The sequence below is a fragment of the Tachypleus tridentatus genome, chromosome 9, assembly GCF_004210375.1.
Source record: "Tachypleus tridentatus isolate NWPU-2018 chromosome 9, ASM421037v1, whole genome shotgun sequence".
In the NCBI taxonomy this organism is placed as follows: Eukaryota; Metazoa; Arthropoda; class Merostomata; order Xiphosura; family Limulidae; genus Tachypleus; species Tachypleus tridentatus.
In genome coordinates, this window is record NC_134833.1 from 3,133,799 (window position 1) to 3,161,379 (window position 27,581).

General features: G+C 33.4%; 1 protein-coding gene across 4 annotated transcripts; it reads right to left on the bottom strand.

Annotated features, from left to right (window-relative positions):
- On the bottom strand, positions 1-27,581 carry LOC143224664 (apicoplast pyruvate carrier 1-like). 4 transcript variants are annotated; one of them, XM_076452810.1, is made up of 11 exons: positions 27,411-27,566; positions 20,143-20,623; positions 18,405-18,689; positions 15,203-15,329; positions 9,621-9,748; positions 9,032-9,167; positions 7,357-7,596; positions 5,189-5,311; positions 4,338-4,547; positions 2,559-2,658; positions 242-393 (listed from the first exon to the last, which is right to left on the bottom strand). In XM_076452810.1, exons 3-11 carry the CDS (start codon positions 18,665-18,667, stop codon positions 353-355), a joined length of 1,368 nt encoding a protein of 455 aa, XP_076308925.1. In that variant the 5' UTR covers positions 18,668-18,689; positions 20,143-20,623; positions 27,411-27,566; the 3' UTR covers positions 242-352. The 4 variants fall into 4 exon arrangements, with proteins under 4 accessions (XP_076308924.1, XP_076308925.1, XP_076308926.1 ...); XM_076452811.1 differs by having other exon boundaries at positions 27,329-27,547; XM_076452809.1 differs by lacking the exon at positions 20,143-20,623 and having other exon boundaries at positions 1-393; positions 27,411-27,581.

Below are 27,581 nucleotides of genomic sequence, written 5' to 3' on the forward strand. Positions count from 1 at the left end.
TTATGACAGTTCCAACTATCACGGGTACATTTTAATACTCTTATCTTCACTATTGTGCAATACAATGAGACAAAAGTTTTACACAGCTCAGAAATTGAATTTAGGCCCATAAAAATCATTCCAACTGTCTCACAATCACATTACGTAGGAAGCTTACAGTAATTACATTTCACAAGGTTCAGCAGCAGTAGTTTTACATACAACAGTACAGTTTATAAAAAGTTACATATTCACTACTCCGGGCTAATGTTAATGAAAACTTGCACTTGGTTATTAGTACAAGTGATTGAAACTAAAGTGACATTTCTAACTATCACTGTTTTGGCTCTCTCAGCTCTCCTTGTACTTTTTTTCACTTTTCTCTTTCTGGGAAGAACAGGGTCGCTATAAAAGCTATAATGAAAAAAATGTTTTAGTTAATTATACAAATGTAAGTGCATATTAATATATAAATAATATAAATGGAAGTGTAGAAACTATTGTTGCACGAATAGAAAATCAGAGATGACAAGATGTAGCAAAAAAAATATCTGGCTAGTCACCATATAAATAGTACACAACCTGTATCAAAGAAACATATACACGGAACTAATATCTGACTGACTATTGTACAAAGTGAACAGGACTGAAAGATATCACATACATACAGTGTGTGCGTGTGTCAAATTATTGTACGAGTCTACACAAAAATGCAAAATTAAGGAACTATGAAAAAGTAATGTATTACGTAGCAGGATTGTAATTAAATCAAATTTCTGTAAGATTTGTCATAAATGCAAAACATGGATGGTCTTTAAAAAAACGCAATACACTGAAACATATTTTTACAGAAGTGAAAAATATTCCTTCACCTATTTATGTGTGAAGTGTAATATAGTAAAGAATGTACTGAAGAGAAAAGAATGTCATAAAAAGTTGTTTCTTCCAGCCCTCTTTTTCAACCAGCCATCATATGTTACACAGGTAGACAAAGTCAATTCTTGAAAGAGACTAACCACAAAAATAAGCTTTTCAAATAACAATAAAAAACAAAGCACCACGAAATGGAAACACAAGATAAGTCATATAGGGGACTACTTCATCCTACAGACAAATTTTCACTGTTGAATAGTAGAGATCAAACTATTGCACTACAACACTGTATACTAAAATCAAACTACATTACTTCTTCACAAGTGAATGTCACTTCATGTTTCACAAATCTTTAAATTTTGTAACAAATATAAAGATCTACATATTTACTTTATATACTATTGGTGAGGGAAGTATCGTGAAAAATTTAACAACAGGGTCTTGTGATTTTCTCACGTGGCCAATCTCAATTCTCCAATTCTAAATTCATTTACATTAAACTGAAACTTATTATAAGCCTTAATTTAAAATGGTACCTCAACTAGTAAGCTTTCTCAACATATTACAAAGTTCTTTTATTTATGACTCCTCATTCATTTTACAACCACTAGTTATACAATTAAGTAATAACAGAAACAAGTATTTCTAAAATGAACTAAGATGTAAAACAAACAAAACTCACAAGTATAATAAAACATCCTCTACAAAGAGACTAAAGATACATCTCAGATGAATCCAAAACATGTAACCTTCAAAGATATAAGCTTTAAAACACATTCTAAATATATATTAAACTGAAATAAACATAGATGTTAAAATAATTATAGGACAGAAACCCATTACACACATACCCAGCAGTCTAAAGACATCTCTCTTACCAAAGAGAAATGATTGAGGCGAGGAGATATATCTCTTAGGAAATGCAAAAGTCCCCGAATAACAAAAATCACATTTACCAAACTCACAGGAGCATCCCTCACTCACAGGAGCATCCCTCATTCCACACACATAACAAAAGTATCTAAACACACATTTACTAAACTGAATGTATGCTAAGCCAAAATATATATAGAATGGAAGTCAGAAGATTTTCTACCAGCTTTTATACAATGTAAAGTCTTAAGATAAGTGTTCTACTTTAAGCACCTGAAAGTATGTGTCTACACAACTACTAAGAATATTTGAGTCTCAAAACTAAGCTAACATTTTCATAACAAAGAAATATTAGGACAGCCAAGAATGTTCGAGTCTAAACATACAAGAAAAGACAAACAGATGACTAATAGAGTCTCTAGTGTTGACTAAAGTAATATTAGGAAATTTAGTGGTGTTTAATAAATGTTAAACACATTCCATGTGGCACATACAGATTAGTTAACATTACAGACTGTATTAGTTATGTTAGTTAACTTAGTTGTAGATGTTCATTTTTAAAATACATACGACTAATACAGTCTAGGGTTGACTAAAGTAATGTTACCATTCTTAGTTGTACATGTTAATTGTTAAACACATACCAGACAAGACATACAGATGACTAATACAGTCTCTAGGGTTGACTAAAGTAATGTTAGTGTACTTACCTGTAAATGTTAAACATATACCATATAATATATACAGCCAACTAATTGCCATCCATAAAAAGGTCTTACCCGTGGATGTTAAACACATTCCAACTAATTTTAATCATAATAAAAGGTCCTTACCCATGAAAGTAAGACTCGAAATAAAGCCAAAAGATCCAAACCACCCAAAACTGTCTTGAATATACTGAATTGCTAAAGCTCCCAAAACACAAGACATTGACTGAAATAAAAACAAATAACATTCACATGTGAAGAAAAAATAAAAAATCAGATGCTGTATGAACCACAAGACAAAATAAAACTCAGGTAATATAATATATCTCATACTTGAGAGACAGTAATACCAACTTTAGCCAAATGAAGGAATACAAAACAAAATTTGTACTAAATCTCAGAGTTTACAAACAAGTCAAACTAATTATCTATCTATGTTCAAGAACAAAAACAAATTATAATTTTATAGTTCATTAAACAAACAAATTAGGTAACTAAACATCAAAACTACAGGAGTGGTAAATTAAATTATAGTATTATTTTAACAAAATTATAAACCATAAAATATGCCAATAACCTCTTATAGAGTGTTTTGTAATAACAGACATTTAAACTATTACAGCATACTGATAATGTTGCTGATAACTGACACTGACATCAGTCAACTTCAAGGCAGGTATAGCAACAGCATATCAGAAAGTTCTGAAGTTGTTCATAGATTCAAACATTTCTCTTCTGTCCATGCAGCATATCAATGTTATCATGGCAGGAATACATTATTGTCCAAAGTATCACAATAAGTAAATTAATATGTTAATCATTAAGTTAACATAGTCCTCAACTGTTACCAAAGTATCGGATGTTAGGTTGAAATAGTCCTCAACTGTTACCAAAGTATGGGATGTTAGGTTGAAATACTCATCACCTATTACCAAAGTACCAGGTATTAAGTTGAAATTGTCATCAACTACTACCAAAGTTAAATTAGGCACAATGAACAACCCATCTTTACAGTTCATTTTGTAAATGTACTAATATTTCACGGTGTTTGTTGTATTACGGTACAGATCTTTTTCTGCATATAATTTGTTGAGTTCAGATATGCTGGCTTACAGCCCTCAACCTTCACTTGGAAAGGTATGCAAATTTTAACACTAATTCAATTTGGATAAGTCCATTTCTAACTGAAACTACTACATCAGTATTTCTGACAAATACAGTGAAAGAAGAATCAATAGGAAGATTTGATTGAGGTGTTTAAGATTGTAAAGGGAATTGATAATGTTGATGTATCATCTTTTTTCATATTTAACATAACAGTAGACCTAGGGAGTCTTCTTCAGCTAAAACAGTTTTTACTTTTGTAATAAGGTTGTCGGCTTTTGGAATGGATTGCCCTTGGATATTGTGAGAGTCAAGATGAACCAATATGACCCTTGCTGCCTCCAAATATGTTACATTAAATTAGTTCATAATGGTATCTTCCTTACTAACTTTCTTAAATTCAATAAAAATAATAATATAAAAAGAAAAAAAGTAAAACATCCACAATACTGTTTTCTGTATTCTGAAGATGACCGGTATGGGTAATAAAACTTTAATATAACGTACAGAACAATGTTTCGACCTTCTTAGGACATCTTCAAGTTAACAACTGACTGTTGCTGGGCACATCTTAGCAAAGACAGTGTAAATAATTTCACATACCCATTTACACTCAACCTTAACACATGTGCCCAGCAAGTCAGTTGTAAACTAAATTTTTGTTAACTTGAAGATGACCTAAGAAGGTCGAAACGTTATTCTGTACATTATATTAAAGTTTTAATACCCACACCAGTTGTCTTGAGAATATATTTTACTTCAAATGGGTTTCTCATCATCACAAAATACTGCTGTACTCACTGGAAAAATGAAAACAAAACCCACTGAGGTCCCAGAATGCTTTGCCCCATACACCTTGGCACATGCTGCAGGAATCAATACAAAGACTGCTGACATAACAAACTCGATTGCTAAAACCCAAACTGTAAACATTATCTTGTAGCCATATGGTGTAGCGTAGAAGGTTAACATAAATGCAGTTAGAAGAGCATTTACACTGGCCATACAATCCTGAAATGGAAACAACAGATAGTTATATTTTAATACATACTAGCTGAGCCATAGAATTAAATAAGAGACTCCATCTCTTTGTTAAATTGTTACTTTTAAATTGAATTTATCTGCGAGTTAGTGGGTCACTAATAACACGTGAATAAACAAAATTACCATCCATATTATAATTCCATTAGTTTCTGTTTGGGTCCTCTGTATGGATGGGTCAGTTCTTTACACTGAGCATAACATTAGATATGTAAAGTTTACCACTGTTATTAACAAATGTTCAGACTACAAAAGAACAAACATGGTGCAACTAGACAAAGGAAACTTGCCTGAAGTTAACTACTACTCTTGTCACCACCTTAAACTTGACCTCTATTGTAGAAATTGATATTTTCTCAAATTTTTTTTTTTATTACGATACTTCACAAACCTAGACTATATTAAAGTTTTTTAATTTAAAGACAAATTACATTTCATGATAATTTCTCAGTATATTTAAAACTGAACAATATTTTCCAAACACCCAAAACTTCATTGAATTCAATCTAGCACCTGTGAAAATAAAACATTTTCTCAGACAAATAGAAATATTAAGAAACAATCCTAAACAGTACGTTAATTAAGAGGGTGGTAAAAAATGCACAACGTACCTTGTAAGAGGTTTTGTCCAGTAGTAATCCCCATATAGGTTGGCTCACACTATTAGTAACACCAGTTAAGGCTGTCACAACTGACAAAAAGAAATCATCCTTAATATAGGTTTGTCCATATGCCTGAAACAAGAGTGACACAAACCATTTCTTCTTTATTAATGAAAAGCTTAAAAATAATATAATGGTAATTTTATACACACACACACACAAAAGTATGCTCTTTAATACACATTATACAAAACAAAGCACTAGTTATGACAGTTTGTCACAAAAACTCTTAAACATACAAATGTGCTATTAAAACATGACTGAAACCAGAGAATGTTTAGGTAAGTACAGAATATAAAAACAGACAATATAACAAAACAATACTCAGTTTTGTCTGTCCTGAAAATAGTTACATACTTTACTAACTAAATGCACATGAACTTCAGTTCAATGGGTGTAAGTGAAAGGGAAATACATTTTGTAGAATACCATAATAAAAACTTCACAGTTCAGTAAAAGGCCTAACGTTAGGTCATAGAATTACAGTACAAGCACATCTGTTAATAGTATGGTAAATTTTAGCCTTAACTAAACTAAACCAAACAAGTTACAGTTAAGGGAAGTGATAAAACCTGTCCTTGTAATTAAAAGCCTGTTAGTCTTGCATCAGTTGTGGGAAGTGAGTTAAAACATTTTACAAAGTAATTTAACAAAATTTAGAACTTCATTAGATAATCAAAGTTATTTCATTAATGGAAAAATCTTACAAAAAGATACTATGTAAATGAAGGTAATGGTATCGATTTGGTGTATCTGGATTTTCAAAAAGCATTTAACAAGGAGCCATAAAATCAGCTTGTAAAAAAATTCTCTATAGGTTTGGGAGATAAGGAACTGGATAGAAGAGTGGCTTGATGGAAGAAAGGAGAACGTTGTTACAAATGGAGCTCAGTCAGAATGGATAAACATCACAAGTGGAGTACATCAAATCTCAGTCTTAGGACCTTTGCTCTATGCAATTGACATCAATGAAGGAACAGTTAATAAATTATTTGCAAACTATAATAAGCAGTGTGATGTTGATAGTGGTAAGACAAATAGAATTTTAGATTGTACCTACAGAAATACTGAATACAAGTCTGAAGTTATAATTTCATTGTATAGGTCACTGGTTAGGCCACATTTAGAATATAGTGTTCAGTTTTAGGTTCTTTACCTCAGGAAACATATTGAATTGTTGAAAAAGTTTCAGAGAAGGGTTCCCAAAATGAAGGGGTTATCACATGAGGAGAAGCTGAAATATCTCATTGCATTTTCTTGAAGAAATGGGGAGGGGATCCGAGGGAGGTGTTTAAGACTGTAAAGGAACTGAGTGTTGTTGCATTATCTTTCTACATATTGAACAGTGAGAACAGTATAACTAACACTAAGTATACATTTTGGCAGGTTAGGAGACATCTCCAACTAAGACATCTGGGTGGTTTGTATTTGGAATGGATTGCCTCCAGATGTTGTAGAGGCAGTACATATATAAGTAAGTGTAAGAAATGCTTCATAAGTATATGAATAAGGGCTAGCTTTACATTCTCTTAAGATAATTTAGTTAAAGTAGGAAACAGCTAAAACAGACAAAAATGTCCCATGTTGTCCTGAAACATTATATTATATTCATAAAGAGTAGCCTCTACTTAAAGGTTTGACTATTCTAAGGCCTAAGACAAGTGCATTTTCTACAAAAACAAATTTGTGGTATAATAGAGGATACAAAAACACATTTAATTACAATATGAAGTTATAAAAACATAACTATGGTTATTTAAAGACATAACGTCACTATCGTAACAGATTATTTCAACGTCAAAGACAACCTTACTATCCGAGATGATGAGAAAATCCACTTGTAGAGAAAAATATGTATATAAAAACAGCTGGTATGGGTAGAGAAAGCACTATGTAGAGGAGTAAACAGCGTTTCAACCTTCTTTGATCATCATGAACCTGAAGATGACCAAAGAAGGTTGAAACGACATTCATTCCTCTACATAGTGCTTTCTCTACCCATACCAGCTATTTTTACATATGTATAGCCTTACCATCTTAACTGGGCTATTTCAACAACAGCAGACGTAACCTTACTATCTTAACTGTTTACTAACATATTCCCAGACATACTTTACCTTGGTCATAGCTATCATAAACAGGATACTCTGGAAAGATAAAGCCATGGTAAACGTGAGAATATAAAACTCTCTTGTTTTAAACATTAACATAACTGAAAAATTGTCCTCTCCTGCATCTTTGTTTTCCTTGTTTTCAAGTTCTTTTCTTCCATCTTCTTGACTTAAATCATCCTTCATCTTCTCACTTCCATCTTCCTGTATTACAATAATCTTCAACTTCTGCTCATTTTCCTCAACCTAAATTTGATTATGAATAAATATTTTGTTAAGACTAGAAATAAACAATCTGATAACAAAATTGTTTCTATTTAATCAGACAACGTTTTGCTTCACACCTACAGCATATTGCCTGAATGGTTATGAAATTGATTGACCAGAATACCAAGATCCTTTACTTCCATAACAAACTTAATGTTATTCACAGCAAATTTATAATTGAAATTATGATAACACATGCATTACTTTGCATTTACTATCATTCAAAGCTATGTAACATTTTCCCAGCTCACTAACTAATCCAACTCCTTTTGTAAAGCAACAGTACTCTCCTCCTCATAGCCAGCAATATTTAAACCTAATTTTATCAACAACTTTAAATAATTCATTAACCATTATTTCATCTGTATCATAGATGAAAATCACAAAGAGCAAAGGTCCAACAATAAGCCCCAAGATATCCCACTTTTATAATAATTTTCTTCCATCCAGCTAGTTTGCTATTCAATGAACCAACTTATCACCTACACCTACAGAAAAGCCTTTAATCTAGAAGCATGGCTCTTTGATTGTGTTTTGAATCTTTGGTCAGATAATTGTTAGCCAATGCCATGTTGTGTCCTAAAGTAAGACACTTTACCTACTTTTTAAAGTTTACCCAGCTGTATGAAATGTACACGGGGCTTCACCACCAATGGACTGGTATCTTCTCTAGAGAAATGGATCTCCATGTTCATTCCCACTAGAAACTGTAGTTCAGTTACACTGACACTATGTCTTGCAGAGATCTTACATTTTCACTCACTAACATTATGTGGCATCTGGTCAAATGCTTTCTGAAAATCCATATGAACCATATCTACACCTTTACCCTCATCTACACAAGTAACCTATTCAAATAATATCAAAACATTTGTAAGACAAGATTGTCTTCTGGTAAACACACTTGTTCTAATTTTTTCTTAACAAGCTCAAAATTAATACCATTAACTTATTCAATCATTCCTCAAACAGTAGAATTTAATAATCATTACATACCAGCCTTCTTGTACCATTCCTCAAACAGTAGAATTTAATAATAATAATTAGATATTAACCTATAAAGTCTGTATAACTGCTAGTACCTTTAACACATTACACATTATTAGTTCTTGTATCACTGATAGCAAATCATTTGTTCTGTCAGTTATTTACTTAATTTAAACAGACAATTAAATCAACTTCTCTTTAATTAAAAAAACAAATTGCTAATAGCTTCATTCCTCAAATTTAGACAAGATTAAATAACTGAAAACACCTAAGAAATAACTATAGAAAATTAAAGTTTTCATTATACAACTCATCGTAACAGACATTTAAAAATGATCCTATTAAAATAAAAACAGAAAAATTTTAAACAATATACTATATGATAGAATGTAGTCATTCTTATCCACTGAGGTTTCATATAACTTACATTAATGTCAGGATTTTTCTTAATGGGAGGGTTAACCAGGAAAATGCAGGCAACCAGCTGCAATACCAAGTAAATCCCTCCTAATAGAGGGAACGTGATGACAACTTGGTCTAACAGATCTGAATCTGTAAAGTACCTTAAAAAATAAACAATACAATCACAAAACAATGTACATTCTAAGAACTGAAAATTAATATATAAGAAATTATAGCAAACACACATCCCTTTAAAACATGCATACTTACACAAGCTTATCCTTTAAAACAGTGTCTTTAAATATTTGTCCTTACTCAAATCACTCTTGATAAATACTTATTACAGTCATGATTTCCTAACATTTTATCACATTACTATTAAATTACTATTAATAACCAACCAAACCATTTCTAATTAATTTTATATTTAGTTCTGTAAATTGCATGTCAAAACTTCAATATTCTTACCAAGTACACATCAATTCATTTCACTTTTGTTTTTCTATTTATCATAATTGTTAATCTTAATTAAACCTTTACTCTTGCCTTTGGTCTTTAAAATCTTTGAATACTAATACACAATTCTTCCTCTTGCTTATGTATCTATAGTTTACCCATATTTATCTGGAGGCAAATTCAGAGGATTAATGAACTCAGTTTGGATTGGGTTCAGAATTAATGGGGCAAGTCCAAATCCTGCAGATGACATTCCAACCACAAGGCCTTTCTTCTTAGTAAACCACTGTGTGTAGAAAGAAAATTTCTATGTGACATTAATGCACTCACACAGAAATAACACAATATTAAACTAATACCTTCATTTTACAGATACAAAGAGGGTTGAGTACATTATATTGAAATGTCATTAAATGTAGACTGATATTCTATGGTATACTGCAGACAGTATGATGCCACCAAAAACTTCATCACTCTCAGGAATGGTGTGTAATAGGTCTTTTTACTACAGAAGTGCTCATAAATCATAATATTCAAAATGGAATTGTAAAAAATTAAATGAATCAACTTGGAGTATCAGGACTATCCAGAAAGTTATTTTCAAGTCCTATCCCACCCACTGTAAGTAAAGTATGACATCTTAAAAGTAGCAAAGCTATCCATGAACTGTTTCTTATGACAATCAGATAACTTAAGCATCTGAAGAATGAAGCAAACAGTCTTGTTAATTCATAAGAAACATACTAGTAAAGGTAACGGTAACAGTGACTTTGGATTTCTCTTTAATCATACTATTGAAACAAGCACAAGAAACATTTGTCATTATACACAAGATGAATTAGAGAAAACAGGAAGGTTGTATTTAGAACATCACAGATTGCTTGACCAGATGGAGGAAAATGAAGTGTAAATGATAAGGTAAGACTTACAATTAATATAATAAACTCCACTTACATACATACATACACATATACACACATTTTACATTTACAATTTACCTTTCCAACAATTTGGTATTTCAATGTTTTTCAAACAAAAATCTTATTTTAATTTATATTTATTTTTCATGTTACAGTGACTAACAAATGATTCATGTGATTTATTTTAAAATTTGATTTGTTTAGTTAAAATTAATACTGTACAAATAAATAGAAACAATAAACTAATTTACCTGGACTGTTCAGAGAAATAGCTAGTACACCTCAACCCACACTGTTCTGTATAGAAGGCCAATACACCCCAACCAATATCAATTTGTTCAGAGAAATAGCCAGTATACCTCAACCCACACTGCTATGTGTACCTTTCTATGGAGAAGTAAAATCAGTACACCAAAACCCATATAACTTTTTTAAAGAAAATAAATCACAATCTAATTCAAAGATTTATACAAAAGGAAGCTCAATAGATTCCAATTACCATGAGTTTCAAAAGGACACATCTCAGTTCATTGAAATCCATAGACATTTCTAAGAAATATCATTAAGGTCAATATAACTCAACCCACATGGATTTCTAAAGATAGTCAGAAGTGAAATTGCCACAATTCAACAGGTTTTAACAAAAAATGCATAAAAATGACATGCCTAATGCACTTCACCCAGTGTCATAACTTTATACAGAAACTTCATCAATATAGAAGCAAAAAGCCCAATCAATCCATACATTCATATAACAATAACATGGTGTTATGGAACAACAGACCTATTGGTCCATCTCAGCTGTCACATCCTCTAAACTATCATAAATTAAAACAAAAACATGAAGCCATCCTTATCTTTCACACAGTTAAAGCTTTCTTAAACTCGTTTAAATTCACTTCTCTAACATCTGATGGCAACCCATTCAAAAAGCTAACCATCCTATTAAAAAGATAAAACTATTAGCTGAAGATGACTCCTATGCTACCAAAATCTATATGTGTCCCCTAGTCCTACTATTAACTTATGAACAAATGATGATGTATAAACACTATCAATTACCTTAATCTTAGACATCACAAATTCCCAACTCTTCTTTTTTCAAGAAAAAAGAATTTTGAAGACTTCAGCCTCTCCTCATGTGTCAACCACCTCTATCCTAAGTATCATTCTATTAACCCTTTAAAACAATTCAATGTCTTTCCTAAATTAAGACTGAACATAAAGTTCCAAATGAGGACTAACTAGTTACTTGTAGAATCAGATAACATCTTTAAAATTGCATTTAATATTTCTGTTCATTCAACTTACTCTTATTTACCCTATCTTTAAGAAGGGCACACTGCCTGAATGACTACCCTATCTTTAAGAAGAGCACACTGCCTGAATGACTACCCTATCTTTAAGAAGAGCACACTGCCTGAATGACTTAGGATACTGGTTAACCATTATACCAAAATTACTTCCATGGCACTGTTAAGGTTATTCCCATCAAATCATAATTCACACCATGATAATGCCATACATTATAAATAATTTAAAAATTACACTTGTTTAGAATGTTATTTACAATTAAAAGGAATATTCCTTTCAGTTTTAAATAAGTGCATTATCTTGCATTTATTATAAATAAAACCCATCTGCCATTTATTTACAAAACTCACTAAATGTTTTAAATCCTTTAAATTACCAGCATCCTCTTCACAGATAGCAAAATCCAAAACCTTGACATCTGCAAAAATTTGTTGTCCATTCCTTCATATATGTCATTGATGTAAGTTAAAAAGAGCAAATGTCTTAAGACTGAGCCCTCAGGTACACCCATTTGAGAAATTAATCCAACTTGACTGAAATCCATTTACAACAACCCTCTGCTTTGTATCCAATTAGCTTACTTCTCCCCCACAACAGATATTTGTACAAACCTTTTATGTGACACTTTATGAAATGTGTTCCAAATATCCAGATACACCAAATTCATACCCTTATTCTCATCTACATAAACAATGATATTTTCAAAAAATGTCAAAAGATTTGTAAAGCAAAAACTTCCTTAAGTGAAACCATCTTAACTATACAATAAAATTCTAAATTTCATTAAATCGTTTTACAAAGTATCTTTTCTCAGACTTTCTAAAACTTTTCCCACAACTGATGCAAAAATATAATTACTGGGACAACTTTTAACATCACTTTGAAATGAGAAGTTACATAAGCTAACTTCCAATCCTCTGGTATCTGCCCATTATTCAAGGATTTATAAATAAACAAACATCAATGAGTGAGTGACTCACAATATCAATTCATAACTTTCTTCAAAACCCTAGAGAAAATATTATCTGGGGACTTAATGGTCTTAACAAGCTCAGAATTAATGTAATAATCTTACTTATTCTTGTTTCCATCTATCCATCCTTCAAGATGTGGAATATTGCTTGGATCTTTGTTAGTAAAAACTGAAAACAAATTAGAATTTAAATACCCCAGCTAAACACGGAAGTAAATAGAACAATGACCACTTACACCCAGATATTGCCAAATTTCAATCGTATTAATTCTTTCTAATAATTTAAGTTAACAATAAAGGTAAAATAGCATTATTTTTGTAGTTTTCTTGACTAATTGGTGACAAAAGACAATAACAGCCTTTCTTCCTCATGGTTTAACTCTAGCCTTTATCTGTATGCATGAAATTAAAACCACTCATAATTACCACTTTATTAACAGCTAAAATGTTAATCTCACTGTGAAGTTTTACTAATTTTATCAGCATCATCTGATTATCTGTAACACTCCCATTAAAAGCCTTTTCTCCTTGTATCCACTAACAGAAATCAAAATGGATCCCATCTTCTTGGTATTATCTTTAATATCTTAAACTTTAACAGGATGTAACTTACATTTTAAACAAATCCACACCTATCCCCTCTTCAATACTCTATCCCTATCAAATAGCCTATAACTTTGCATTTCAAATAAACTTCTGTCATCAAAATCATTTATATTTAACTCATTCCCATTATATCAATTTTCTGTTCCTACAAGTGGTTTAAAAATCATCTGTTTTATTCTTTATATTTCTAGCATTATAATAGTAACAATTAAGCCTATCCTAATAACTGATTTTCGACTTATCTGTGCTCAACCATTATCGGTGTTCCTGGGCAGAAAGTGTTATTTCCCAATTGCTTATGGCTAAAGTAAATGGAAAAAACCTATTTTTCTTTTCAAACTTTGCTTTTGTGACCTGGGAAATGAAATTTTCAAATTTACCCATTTTCCAAACCATTCCATGTGGATTCAGTGCTGAGTAGCTGATAGAATTTTCTCGAACTTACAAGAATTTTCAATAACTTTCTGGGATGTTGTAGAACTTTAAGAACCTTTTACTATTTTCTAGAACTTTCCATTGTAATATATATCCAGGTGCTCACCACTCACCACTTCAGTTCTAGCTGCCAAAGCAAACATATAGACCTATCCAAGGAGGCTTTACCAAGTTTCCCTGTTATCTTTGCCTTTGGGACAGCAGGGACACTGCAACACACTACAACAGGAAGCACTGGCCTTAATGGAGCAAGTTCTCACCATTGCACATAAAATTGGGTCTTATGCAGCAAGTACCTTCAAAACCTCTTCCCTAAGCTGTCTGAGGCAAAGGTCAATGTTAGTGTCTTCATTGGACCACAAATAAAGAAGATCCTGGAGTGCACAGAATCCCCCAAGAAGCTCAGTAAGAAGGAAAATAAAGCTTGGGGCAGTTTTGTTGCAGTGGTTCAGGGCTTTTGGGGCAATCACTAGGCCAAAAATTATGTGGAACTGTTTCAGGTTCTGGTGAAGAACTACAACAAAATGGGCTGCAGGATGTTCCTCAAAGTCCATATCTTTGATGCTCATCTTGATAAATTCAAGGAGAACATGAGAGCATACTCAGAAGAGCAAGGTAAGCTCTTCCACCAAGATATACTGGGCTATAAATGCCCTACCAAGGAGTGTATAATGAAAACATGATGGGAGACCATATTTGGGGGATTATAGTGAAAGTGATTTACATTACAGTTGCAAATCTCGAAAAACTACTCACTTCTAAACATTTTTGTTCATTTTTCTACAACTTTAGCATAAATACATGGAAATCTTGATTCATATGTTTTATTCAGACCTTATGTATATGAAAATGTGCAAATTTGCCCGTTTTTACAAAGAAAATAGGTTAATTTCTAGATTTCATTATCCACGTCACAAAAGCAAAGTTTGAAGGTAATAATGACCATTTTCTGCACTTTTACAACATAAGCAATTAAGAAATAACACATACTATCCAGAAACAAAATTTGTGTTACATAGTGTTCTGGACATTTTCTCTTTCCTTTCATTTAGATTAGTGTAAAACGATGCTAAAACAACAGTGCTATTCTCGTCCATTCAATCAAGCTTTAATTAAACAGCAATATTAAAGTTGAAATACAGATCATCTCACACTGATATGAAATGCTGCAGAGAAAAAATCAACTGACAAAATAAATTTAATCAAGTAATCTGAGGAATGTCATTTTGAATGTATATAAAGCAGAAGCTACTGTTAACAAGTAATATCTAATATGTACATAACAAGAATCTTAAAGGGACAACATTATGGATACTGGAACATTCTTTACAGCAGTGTTGCTGTAATATATTTAACAAAGATGTATGTTAGAAGTTATGTACTCAGTTCTTACTGTGTTAAAACAAGTACGCAGAACCCCTGTACTTCAAAATATGCCCCAGTTTCCACACCCTTCTACTACAATGTTAAAAAAGTATCATATTTATCTTACCTTCATGCCAGTCATTAGTGAGGGAGCAAAAGCTAGACCCATACCGATGCCCGGAACTAACCCATACGTTATTACCATTGCCACAAAACCTCTCTTGATAGCAAACATAGTTAGAATAGTGGATCCACTGTTTCAAATAAGATGTATGTAATTACAAGATTATACAAGTTGTAATTCTACATACTATTCAAATATGATTCTAATTTTTATAAAGAAAAAATCAAGGTTAACATTTTCTTAACCACAAATATATTTCTAATGATACTTACCTCTCCTTACAGGTTAGCATTCTTTCTTCCAAACATACTCTTTTCTACCAATCTGAACATTGATATGCGTCTTATCTTGTTTCATCCACCCCCCGTTAAATCTTGCAATTCATTCTACCTACATCAATTAAACCCCTATCCCAGATCCATAAACATGCTCCCAATTGTTGATCTGAACCGATGGTCACCAATGCATCTCACTTCTCTTCTCCATAACTGACCTCATTTCAGGACACCTTGCATTCTCTCCACTGTAAAGATACCTGAATTTGTGTATAATTTCATAAGTATAGAAACTGGTGATAAAGAGATCAGTCACAGAATTAACCACTCTCTGCATCTGGCTGCCAGTACAGAGATCAGTCACAGAATTGGCCACTACTTTTGATAGCTAGAATCTATTAATCATTTCTTCCTTGGAACTTTCTTCTACATACAAGTTTAGTGCTTGTTAGATGTAACTTGTAGCTTTCTCTACATGGATGTTACTCTGACAGTGTTCATTACTGTACAGCATAAATTAATCTACACTCAAAACATCATGGTCCTTTTACACTTTCACTACTACACAGTGGAAGTCTCGTATTATTGGGTAATCTAAACAAAAAACATCACAGTGCTATTACACTATAATCATCCTTGTAAAGTAAAGATTAGATGCAACTGGGAAACCTACACCTAAATTACTATCTTCCAATTACTCTGTGACCATTAATAAAAATAGTATAGATCATTTATCATTGAGCCACCTATACCTAAAACATTGGAGGTGAGCTGGCACAGACTGTTACTGTAAAGAAGAGTTAATATACACCCAAAACAGCATGATCCATTATATTGTGAACATTTGTTATCACTATAAATAAGTATTATTAAATAACTTACACCTATAACAATCGCTTAATCTGTGGTCACTAATATATAGTAGAACTAATATGGAATTAGTATTAAACATACATTCGCTTTTTCAGACACGTTCGTAGAAGTTGGTACCAAACCTACATTCGCTTTTCCAGACGCGCTCGAAGAAGTTGGTGCTAAGCCTACATTTGCTTTTTCAGGCGCGCTCGTATAAGTTGGTGCTAAGCCAACATTCTGTTGGTAAAATCTGCGAAATGGCTAGTAATAAAATTTTCTACTTTTAACCTGTCAAAACAAGTCATGCTAAACAATAATTATTTGACCTTTGATTTATTTCTAAAAGCATCTCCACATACTATACTTCAGAAAACAGGAAAATGTGGTGGTTTGAGATTTTTAATCTCAAGTATAACACTGGACTTGGAACAAAAAACTTATATACAGGTATTGCTGAAATACTTATGTAATCTACACACAAAAATTTTTACCACTTTTACAATCTAGCGTAAAGAAAATATAGTTTTCAAAACACAGATAGTAATTGCATATTTAAGTTCACTTTTCTTGCTCAAATTTTAAACTGATCAAAACAGACAATGAAGAGAACACAACTGCACTCACCGTATCACATATCAGCTGATAAAATACACTTAAGCAGAATACTTCTTAACTACTATAAGTTGTTTAAGCCTATTACTTGAATACTCTCTCAATGTATTAAGTTACCTTTTCATTAAAACTCCATTAAACGACACTAAAAAATATTAATGGGTAGATATCAATTTATTATATGATAGTTAACCCTAACGTTATTAATAACAGCAATTCCATACTAATGCTGACACTTACTAACGCTAAGTTCCCACCAATTAATTACGTTACATTCGAAACTAATATCATTAATGAGGAATCCTCACTTACGGTATTAAACATTCAACACTCAAACTAGTATTAAAGGCAAGTCCGAACCAATGAACTATGTCATACTCAACATATCAAACAACTTGATTGTTGAATTGTGGTAAAAAATACGTGCGTTGGGTTCTCTTATACAATAGATTTCCGATTTGTTGGTCATACATTCAAAAATAAAGAAACGACAACTTATTTTTCAAAGAATATATATTAAAACTAGTTAAATGGATGTCCAACAAATTATTTACATAACAGATTTCATACGCATATCATAAACACCACATATGTAGTTCTTTTCTAGTTGTCAAAAGTCTACATAGGCTTAGTCAATTACTTTGGAATTTCAACTGACAAGCCAAACTACCTTTATTTCTATCCCCCTACAGAATCCCGTGTACAGTTATAACGTGAGCTACCACAGTTGTATACTGTTCTTCCTATGATCGTCTGGTCCTCCTACTTCAGATATCGTCTCTTCCTTTCGTCAAGGTGTACTCGGGCTGATTCAAATGCTCTATAATTCGCTACACTACACTTCTTGTATCATTTAAAATTATTAGTTTTACTCCGACATATCAATAGTTAGGCCTTTCGCTCCTACGGTAGTTAGCTTTACGTTAACTTTTCTCAGGCCAAGTTTCTACTTCCGTGCCTTTACTTTCTCGTCTGTTGTCTCTTCCCGCTAGTCTCACTAATTATATATCTACAACTTAATCGTCTGCTCATCTTCTACAAATTTCTATATCCTCGACATCAATAAGTTTCACGCGACATCCCACAACCTCAACACCAATGAACTATAAACAGTGAGTTTTGTAAATAAAATCGTCAATGTTTACTTTAAACTTTGCTCTTAATTATCTTATGATAATCTAAACAATCATGAAATATTAACTCAAAATAAACTAAAATAATACCTACACTAAGCAATCTTTTATATCATAACACGACACTAACACTTACTAACGCAAAAAAACAAGGGGTCCATGCCAATGTATTATATGATATTTAACATTAACACTATTACTAATACAAGTTCCACTGAGTTTAACTTAAATAAATGATAATATTGGCCTTAACATTACATCTAATAGGAACAGATATAGATAACACGTAGGTCACATGCTTACAAATCTTATGTTGAACTTTGAGCCTACCTAAATAGAACACTTCCAAAAAGGCACGCCCACCGCGGTCCTAGTCGGTCACCAAGTCGTCCCCCTATAGGCATAAAAAGTCCTCGACCAAGAATGGTAGCAGCATTAATCCAGGGAGATATACTATAGTTGACACTTTTATCTATTCTTTCACGCAGATACGAGGTGATGTACGTGTTCATATTAATGAATGTTAACAAATGACCAGTGGTGAACTGAATGAGGAAGCCACAGAATGACACCAGGATTCCACGGAAATTCATGTTCTTTTTGTCCACTGAGTTGCTAGATAAAGACAACAAAATTCGTCATTCATGATGACAATAGTTCTAGCATAGAACTAAATATTGTGAACACTAACAAAATTATTTAAATGTATCCTAAAATTGGTTGAAATCTAATTCGTTATATCAATAACATTTACCCTTCCCCCACGTTTTAAACCCGATCATTTCAAAAACATTGTAGCTAAGAGAAATTATAATGTTCTACGCCACATATTTCGATTTAGACGTTTGTATTGTTGTTTAGCCAGGAGGAGGTTTGACGTTGCAAGAGGTGCGTGATTAAATGACGAAAAACTTTTGAAAATTTTAAAAAATACTTTAACCAGTTTAAAACAAACTTAGACTAGAGAAAAACTGTCGACTTAGTGAATTAGTGTTAATTAACGAATAATTAGAGCATGATTTAGTAAGTTTCCTTGTTGCTTTTTGTTTCTTTCTTTTAGAGCAAAGCCATCTTGTGTTATCTGCTATGTCTACCGTGGGAAGATAGAATCCCGGAGTTTAGCGTTGAAAGGCCTTAGACTTACCCCTGCCCAACTGGGGAACTTTTGTTGCTGTAAGCCAGTTAGCTTCAGCTGCACGTTGAGTTTCTACTTGTGCAAATTCCATTAGAACAGAAATTAGTAACTGGAGTTTGTATTTAGAGTTTAACTAAGAAGCGAAGCTTATTTTTACTTAAAGTTTCTTGAGGTAAATGATATATTAACGGACTTCCAACGCTAAAATCCAGGACCATTCCTCATCGCGTACAGACTTGTTTGAAGGTAGTCCATTACGTGGCTTGCGCTAAAACTCAAACTTACAGTTAAGTAAAACTATAACCTGAAAAAATAAAAAGATTATCATTATGTTTATTTTATGTAAGAAACCAAAATATACACGAAAATTTTATACACAGAGAAAAGTATCCTCATTGTTGGGGAAAGCAATAACAATTTCAGGAAAAAAATTGCTAGTTAATGCATTAATTAGAAGTTATAATAATATATATTCAGCACAGAAAAATAAAAGATAGACATAGAATAAATGTTAGCACAGCTTCACTCACGACATTTTACTAAACACAGGTATTTCAACACTTGTGCCACACCAGTTGGTGAATGATTTCCATATAAATAATCTAACCAGCTGGTTTTTTGTTAAATTCTTTAATTTGGTTTTACGATATCAGTTGCTTATGAGAAGTCTATATTTAAAACATTGTCTGGTGAAGCATCTGTAACAATACATCACAATGGGACACTAGTGGTATGCGAACATTGGCTGATGGAGTACGTATATCGCATTACAAGACACATACACAGTATGAAACAGAGATCACATGACCAAACTGTTCAGCAGATTAAGGATACCCCAGATGTTTGTTTAAAGCATGGCTGCTTTGTTCAGTTAGATTCTTTTGTTTGCTGGCGTTCAGTACTTATTTCTAATCTAATTTTGTATAGATTTACCGTGGTTTTCCCAAGTTGCAGTGGTAGTAAATACTGGATGGTTTTTTACTATGTTCGAAGAAACTGCTTTCATCTTCCCATCCTGTTTCTCCGATGTACAATTCTGTGGAATGTTCTACTTGATTTTTATTCAGTAATGATTTTCATTTAGTGTCAAATTTTTGAATTAACTTCAAGTCAACAGGAATTATGTTTAATGACAAGTTTCTCCAAGTGTTGGTTATTTTTTAAATTACTTCAAGATGAATGGTACAGCGAAATTGTGTTCTTGTATCAGTGTCAATTTTGTGTGCAAGTTTAGGCATTTCAACAGTAGTTGGAGTGAATGAAGGGGTTTATTATACAGTTCACTTCTTCATCTGTGTAGCCGATTTAGCAAAGTCTTGAAACTGTGTTTATAAGGTTTCGCAGTATAACGATGTTTGTTTGGATTCATAGGCGGAGGTCCTTGGGATGTAGAAACCTACGTGACTTGAAAGGTCTGGAAGAAACAGGATATTAAAAGAACAAAACCAAACATTAAAATAAGATAAAAAAATTACAGAAAAATAAAAGATAAATTTATATAAAATTGAAAGTTTAAAATTAGGTAAAAGATGGGAATTAAAACAAACACGCAAAAACAAAAGGCGTTATATTTAAAAAGTAAAAACAGACTTTTACTCACAAGTCAAGGCACATTAATAAAAAGTATATTTGGACTTCTCCAAACATAGTCCTCAATGTTTTGACATTCTAGAAGTATCTCCCCTATTAACAGTTAAATACAAGGCTACCTACCACAAGAGAACTTACGAAGTTAGATGAACTCTATGTATTTAACAAGAGTATTTACATATAAATATAAATACGATCTTCAAAATTTTTGTAAATTTACGCGTGTGTGAAGGAACTGTTTTGAGTGAAAGACTTTACATACAAACTAAATGAATTCGCAAAACTGGAAATTTATTCTGGACCATCACTACAAAAAAGTACGCGAGATATAGCATTTTCATGAAGGGAAAATGTGGGCTCGGTGGAACTGGACCCTCCTGGTCAGCGGAAGATAGCCATTACAAACCCAAATTACAAAATAATTCTATGCACCTGTTTTACATCCACCCCAAAACTATACATACAATTGTATAATTAAATTACGCTATCACTCTAACGAAACAAAGAAAGCTGTTCTCATATTACTTAAACACCATCTGACAGTACCGATATGACAGTCACACTGTTTACAATTACCAGAAATAAGTTTTAGACAACGCTTTATTCGTCCTTTTTCTTTTTTATGACCAAGTCGTACCAGCCACAAGCAAGTCTACATGCAGTTTCACGACCAAGTCGTACCAGCCACAAGCAAGTCTACATGCAGTTTCACGACCAAGTCGTACCAGCCACAAGCAAGTCTACATGCAGTTTCACGACCAAGTCGTACCAGCCACAAGCAAGTCTACATGCAGTTTCACGACCAAGTCGTACCAGCCACAACCAAGTCTACATGCAGTTTCACGACCAAGTCGTACCAGCCACAACCAAGTCTACATGCAGTTTCACGACCAAGTCGTACCAGCCACAACCAAGTCTACATGCAGTTTCACGACCAAGTCGTACCAGCCACAACCAAGTCTACATGCAGTTTCACGACCAAGTCGTACCAGCCACAACCAAGTCTACATGCAGTTTCACGACCAAGTCGTACCAGCCACAACCAAGTCTACATGCAGTTTCACGACCAAGTCGTACCAGCCACAACCAAGTCTACATGCAGTTTCACGACCAAGTCGTACCAGCCACAACCAAGTCTACATGCAGTTTCACGACCAAGTCGTACCAGCCACAACCAAGTCTACATGCAGTTTCACGACCAAGTCGTACCAGCCACAACCAAGTCTACATGCAGTTTCACGACCAAGTCGTACCAGCCACAACCAAGTCTACATGCAGTTTCACGACCAAGTCGTACCAGCCACAACCAAGTCTACATGCAGTTTCACGACCAAGTCGTACCAGCCACAACCAAGTCTACATGCAGTTTCACGACCAAGTCGTACCAGCCACAACCAAGTCTACATGCAGTTTCACGACCAAGTCGTACCAGCCACAACCAAGTCTACATGCAGTTTCACGACCAAGTCGTACCAGCCACAACCAAGTCTACATGTAGTTTCACGACCAAGTCGTACCAGCCACAACCAAGTCTACATGTAGTTTCACGACCAAGTCGTACCAGCCACAACCAAGTCTACATGTAGTTTCACGACCAAGTCGTACCAGCCACAAGCAAGTCTACATGTAGTTTCACGACCAAGCCGTACCAGCCACCAAGTCTACATGTAGTTTTACGAGCGTACCAGCCATAAGCAAGTATACATGTAGTTACCACGACCAAGTCAGATACCAAGCCGTACCAGCCAAGTCTACATGTAGTTTACCACGACCAAGTCTATATGTACACGAGCCAGCCACAAGCAAGTCTACATGTAGTTTTACGACCAAGCCGTACCAGCCATAAGCAAGTCTACAAGCAGTTGTACGACCAAGCCGTACCAGCCATAAGCAAGTCTACAAGCAGTTGTACGACCAAGCCGTACCAGCCATAAGCAAGTCTACAAGCAGTTGTACGACCAAGCCGTACCAGCCATAAGCAAGTCTCCATGTAGTTGTACGACCAAGACGTACCAGCCATAAGCAAGTCTCCATGTAGTTGTACGACCAAGCCGTACCAGCCATAAGCAAGTCTCCATGTAGTTGTACGACCAAGCCGTACCAGCCATAAGCAAGTCTACAAGCAGTTGTACGACCAAGCCGTACCAGCCATAAGCAAGTCTCCATGTAGTTGTACGACCAAGACGTACCAGCCATAAGCAAGTCTCCATGTAGTTGTACGACCAAGCCGTACCAGCCATAAGCAAGTCTACAAGCAGTTGTACGACCAAGACGTACCAGCCATAAGCAAGTCTCCAAGTAGTTGTACGACCAAGACGTACCAGCCATAAGCAAGTCTCCATGTAGTTGTACGACCAAGCCGTACCAGCCATAAGCAAGTCTACATGTAGTTTTATGACCAAGTCGTACCAGCCATAAGTAAGTTTACATGTAGTTTTACGACCAAGTCGTATTAGCTATAAGTAAGTCTATATGTAGTTTTACGACCAAGTCGTATTAGCTATAAGTAAGTCTATATGTAGTTTTACTTTCAGATTTTCTAATACTGGCTATGGTACCAAACACTATTTTTTACGCGTGTCCTTCTTTGTAAAATCTATTCATGATACATTTCTCTTTGTTATTCACTTTGGCTTAATAATTCGTTCTTGCACACTACTTTCCAAACTTTGGTAAAAGCCTTATAATGCAAAGACTAAAGTGCCAACATGTAGCAAATACTTTATATGTCCTGGTGGGAGTGAAGGTTTTGACTTGTTATAAACAATCTAACACGTTACACAGAAAACGTAGTCAGGATATATGTTGTTGAAGGTTTTGACTTGTTATAAACAATCTAACACGTTACACAGAAAACGTAGTCAGGATATATGTTAGCTTCGGTTGGATTTGCTTCTTACACTCTGCGTCAAAACTGCTGTTTAAGCCTTTTCGGTTTTTCCCAATTGTGACATTACTTATGGCGGATGTTTCACCACTCTGTTTCATTTTAATTACACGCATTTACAGCTGCACGTACCAACTCCGTTTAATTACACGCATTTACAGCTGCACGTACCAACTCCGTTTAATTACACGCATTTACAGCTGCACGTACCAACTCCGTTTAATTACACGCATTTACAGCTGCACGTACCAACTCCGTTTAATTACACGCATTTACAGCTGCACGTACCAACTCCGTTTAATTACACGCATTTACAGCTGCACGTACCAACTCCGTTTAATTACACGCATTTACAGCTGCACGTACCAACTCCGTTTAATTACGCGCATTTACAGCTGCACGTACCAACTCCGTTTAATTACACGCATTTACAGCTGCACGTACCAACTCCGTTTAATTACACGCATTTACAGCTGCACGTACCAACTCCGTTTAATTACACGCATTTACAGCTGCACGTACCAACTCCGTTTAATTACACGCATTTACAGCTGCACGTACCAACTCCGTTTAATTACACGCATTTACAGCTGCGCGTACCAACTCCGTTTAATTACACGCATTTACAGCTGCACGTACCAACTCCGTTTAATTACACGCATTTACAGCTGCACGTACCAACTCCGTTTAATTACACGCATTTACAGTTGTACGTACTAATTCTGTTTAATTACACGCATTTACAGTTGTACGTACTAATTCTGTTTAATTACACGCATTTACAGTTGTACGTACTAATTCTGTTTAATTACACGCATTTACAGTTGTACGTACTAATTCTGTTTAATTACACGCATTTACAGTTGTATGTACTAATTCTGTTTAATTACATGCATTTACAGTTGTATGTACTAATTCTGTTTAATTACATGCATTTACAGTTGTATGTACTAATTCTGCAAATTTCATCTCAATAAATATTTAATCAATTTTTAGTTAATTATGTTTGCCATAATGCAACAGTTCAATCCTTTCTATTCTGAATTTCTTTACTAAAAACAAGACAACGAATCAGAGCGCCCAATGCACTGCGTTAGGTATAGTATACATTGGCCATGACGAAGGCGAAAGAAATGTTACGTTTATATAGTCAGTCTCTTCGTGTTCTGATACTACATTTAAGCAGAAAAAGATGGCGAAACCTAGTGTCTTTAGCACCAGCAAAAATTGTTCAAAACGTAAGTGAAAGAAATATAACCTTTTATTATTTTCCTATAACGGAATACATCTGTGAGAGATCACATGTCCTACTGAACCAGAAAAACAAAAAATCGATAAACAGCAGACCTACGCTTGCTACCCTGAAGGTCTTCTCGTCCAAACAACCGAGCGTTTCTTGAACACCACTGTTACCTAGTTTCAACAGTGACATCATGTATTTCAAAAGTTTCAGTCTTATAACACTTCATCAACATTATACTAATTGTATTTAACCGGCGTTGTTAGGTTTTATAAGGACCGTGATTCTTTACGATGTGTCTTAATTGTTTGTGATACATGTGAACAATATAACAGACAGCACACAATCGACTTGTACTAAAATAATTTACCTGAAACTGCTCCAAAACGACTGCAGTAATAATAATAAAAAAAGTTTTCCTTTCTTCGAAAAAACTGACTAAAAAAAGGTTTTCTATCAACAAATAGAGATTTAACTCTTTCGTGGGGTTGTTGAACCTCGTTTTAAAACGAACATTTTAGAACGCTGAGCTGACTAGTTTCTGGATTATCACTTAAACGCATGAACTAGTGCTGGCTATCATTTCACTTTCATGTACTTGATCGATATTGCAACAGTAACTTAAGGCTTAACAGAAATACATATTTAACAGTTTTTCAAGTGGTTAGTCAAGTATTAATTCTTTACATCGAATCTTGTCTTTTTATCATGTCAATGATGTTCTGTTTTTATTTATATTAACACAGCCTTGTATTTCTTTGTGTGTCAATAGTCTTAGTTTTTTTAATATTCACACAGAATATTTTCCTTTTTATACTGTCAATAAAATGTTAGTTTGTCTTCACACTAAGCCTTGTCTTTTCTATTCTGTCAGTAGTCTTCATATTTATTTATCTTCACAAAGAATCTCACTTTTCTTTATAAGTCAATGTACGTATTACTCAAAAACACTGATCTAAGAGCCTCAAGTCATTGATACTATCAGATAACTCGATACCTTGGAATACCAGATCACTAAACAAAGTAATCTGGTAAAAAACTTACTAAAATTTTGTTTTTTTTATGTTTTAAAACAAACCTTCTCAACAAAGACAATATAAATACCAGATAACTTTTACATTAAAATTAAAATGCTTTCTGTATTTTTAAACACTATTCTTAAATAAACTAGCATTTACTATTACTTTGCTGAAATCTCGTTCACAAATTCATTCGTATACAAACAAAGGAATTAATTACAGAAAGCAAAATATAAATAATGATTAATGTTATACAGAACTTCTGTTAAAGTTTAAACCTTTAGTATATATGGAGGTAATAATACTATTACTTCTCTTTGACACAAAACTGATTAATAAATCAGTGTTTCTTAATATAATACATTACTACCAATATCCGAGTGTTTACTTGCTAAGCTAAATTTCAAAAGTCAATATTATAGAGAATTCTTATTGGTTTTTCAAAAAAAAAAATCAAGAAAATTTATCTGGATGTAATAAAATTATTCTCTCTGGTGTTACCGCAAACATGCAAACGTTTTTTCGAGAAAACTAATACAACTTGCTTCGCCACGAATAAAGATGAAATTAAAAAAAAAAAAAATCATATGAACAGGTTCAGTACTTTGTTTGAAAAAAAAAACGGAATATATTTTAACATTTGATACACGTGGCTGCATAATTACAGGAAAATAATAAAAACAAATGTTGGTTTAAATTTCCGAATTCTATTTTAAAAGAATGTTCTCCTAAGAGTCAACGAAAGCATCACATATTTTGGAATACGCACAATAAATACACTTCAACAACTGTTAAATAAGTGCGGGTAGACTCATGAAATTGGTTTAGATATTCTGATATCAAGCGCCTAAACAAAGGAGATGATCTGATTTAAAATTAAAGTACGTTGTTTTACGTATAATACCACACCCAATCAAATGTAATATCTTATCACGATTACATAACATACCAATAAACAACATGCCAACAAATGGAAACGTTTGCAACTAGCTGCTGCAGCATACATTATAAACAGAATGTGCGCAAGGCGCGAACGTTTAACCCAGCAATGATATTAGGCTTAGCCTCCCCATAATAATAATAGTCGTTTTACCATTACGCATCGTAAAAATAATTATTTTATTTGTTAATACTAATAATGTAACTTCGCGTTTACGTTTCATCTTCAATAATGTACAAAATGACAAAACAAAAGCTGTGTAAGACAGTAGAATTAAACAGAGCAAAGAAGAGGTAAATAATGGTTAACGTTACACAAATTAGCTTACGGTTAATAAAAAATCAAATTTAATATGGCCTAAAATATAATTATGTTTCCTATAGTGAACTTATAAAGAATATTCACCACAGTACAGCGAACATCAGTTGTTTACTAAGGCTTACCTGATTTTATATGTTCAACTTGAAAATGACTTACTTTTAAATTACTTATTATAATACGAAAAATAAATGTCGTTACACTTACAAGAAACAATATATTTTGTCAAATATACAAGAGAACAGCTTATTAGTTATGCCTTTAACGATAATACGTAACAACTATACAGCACAAAAAACTTTCACGTTAATACTTCCCCTCACCACACAACCCAAATGCTAAAAATGAACACGACACGAATGTCGTAATGAAACAAGT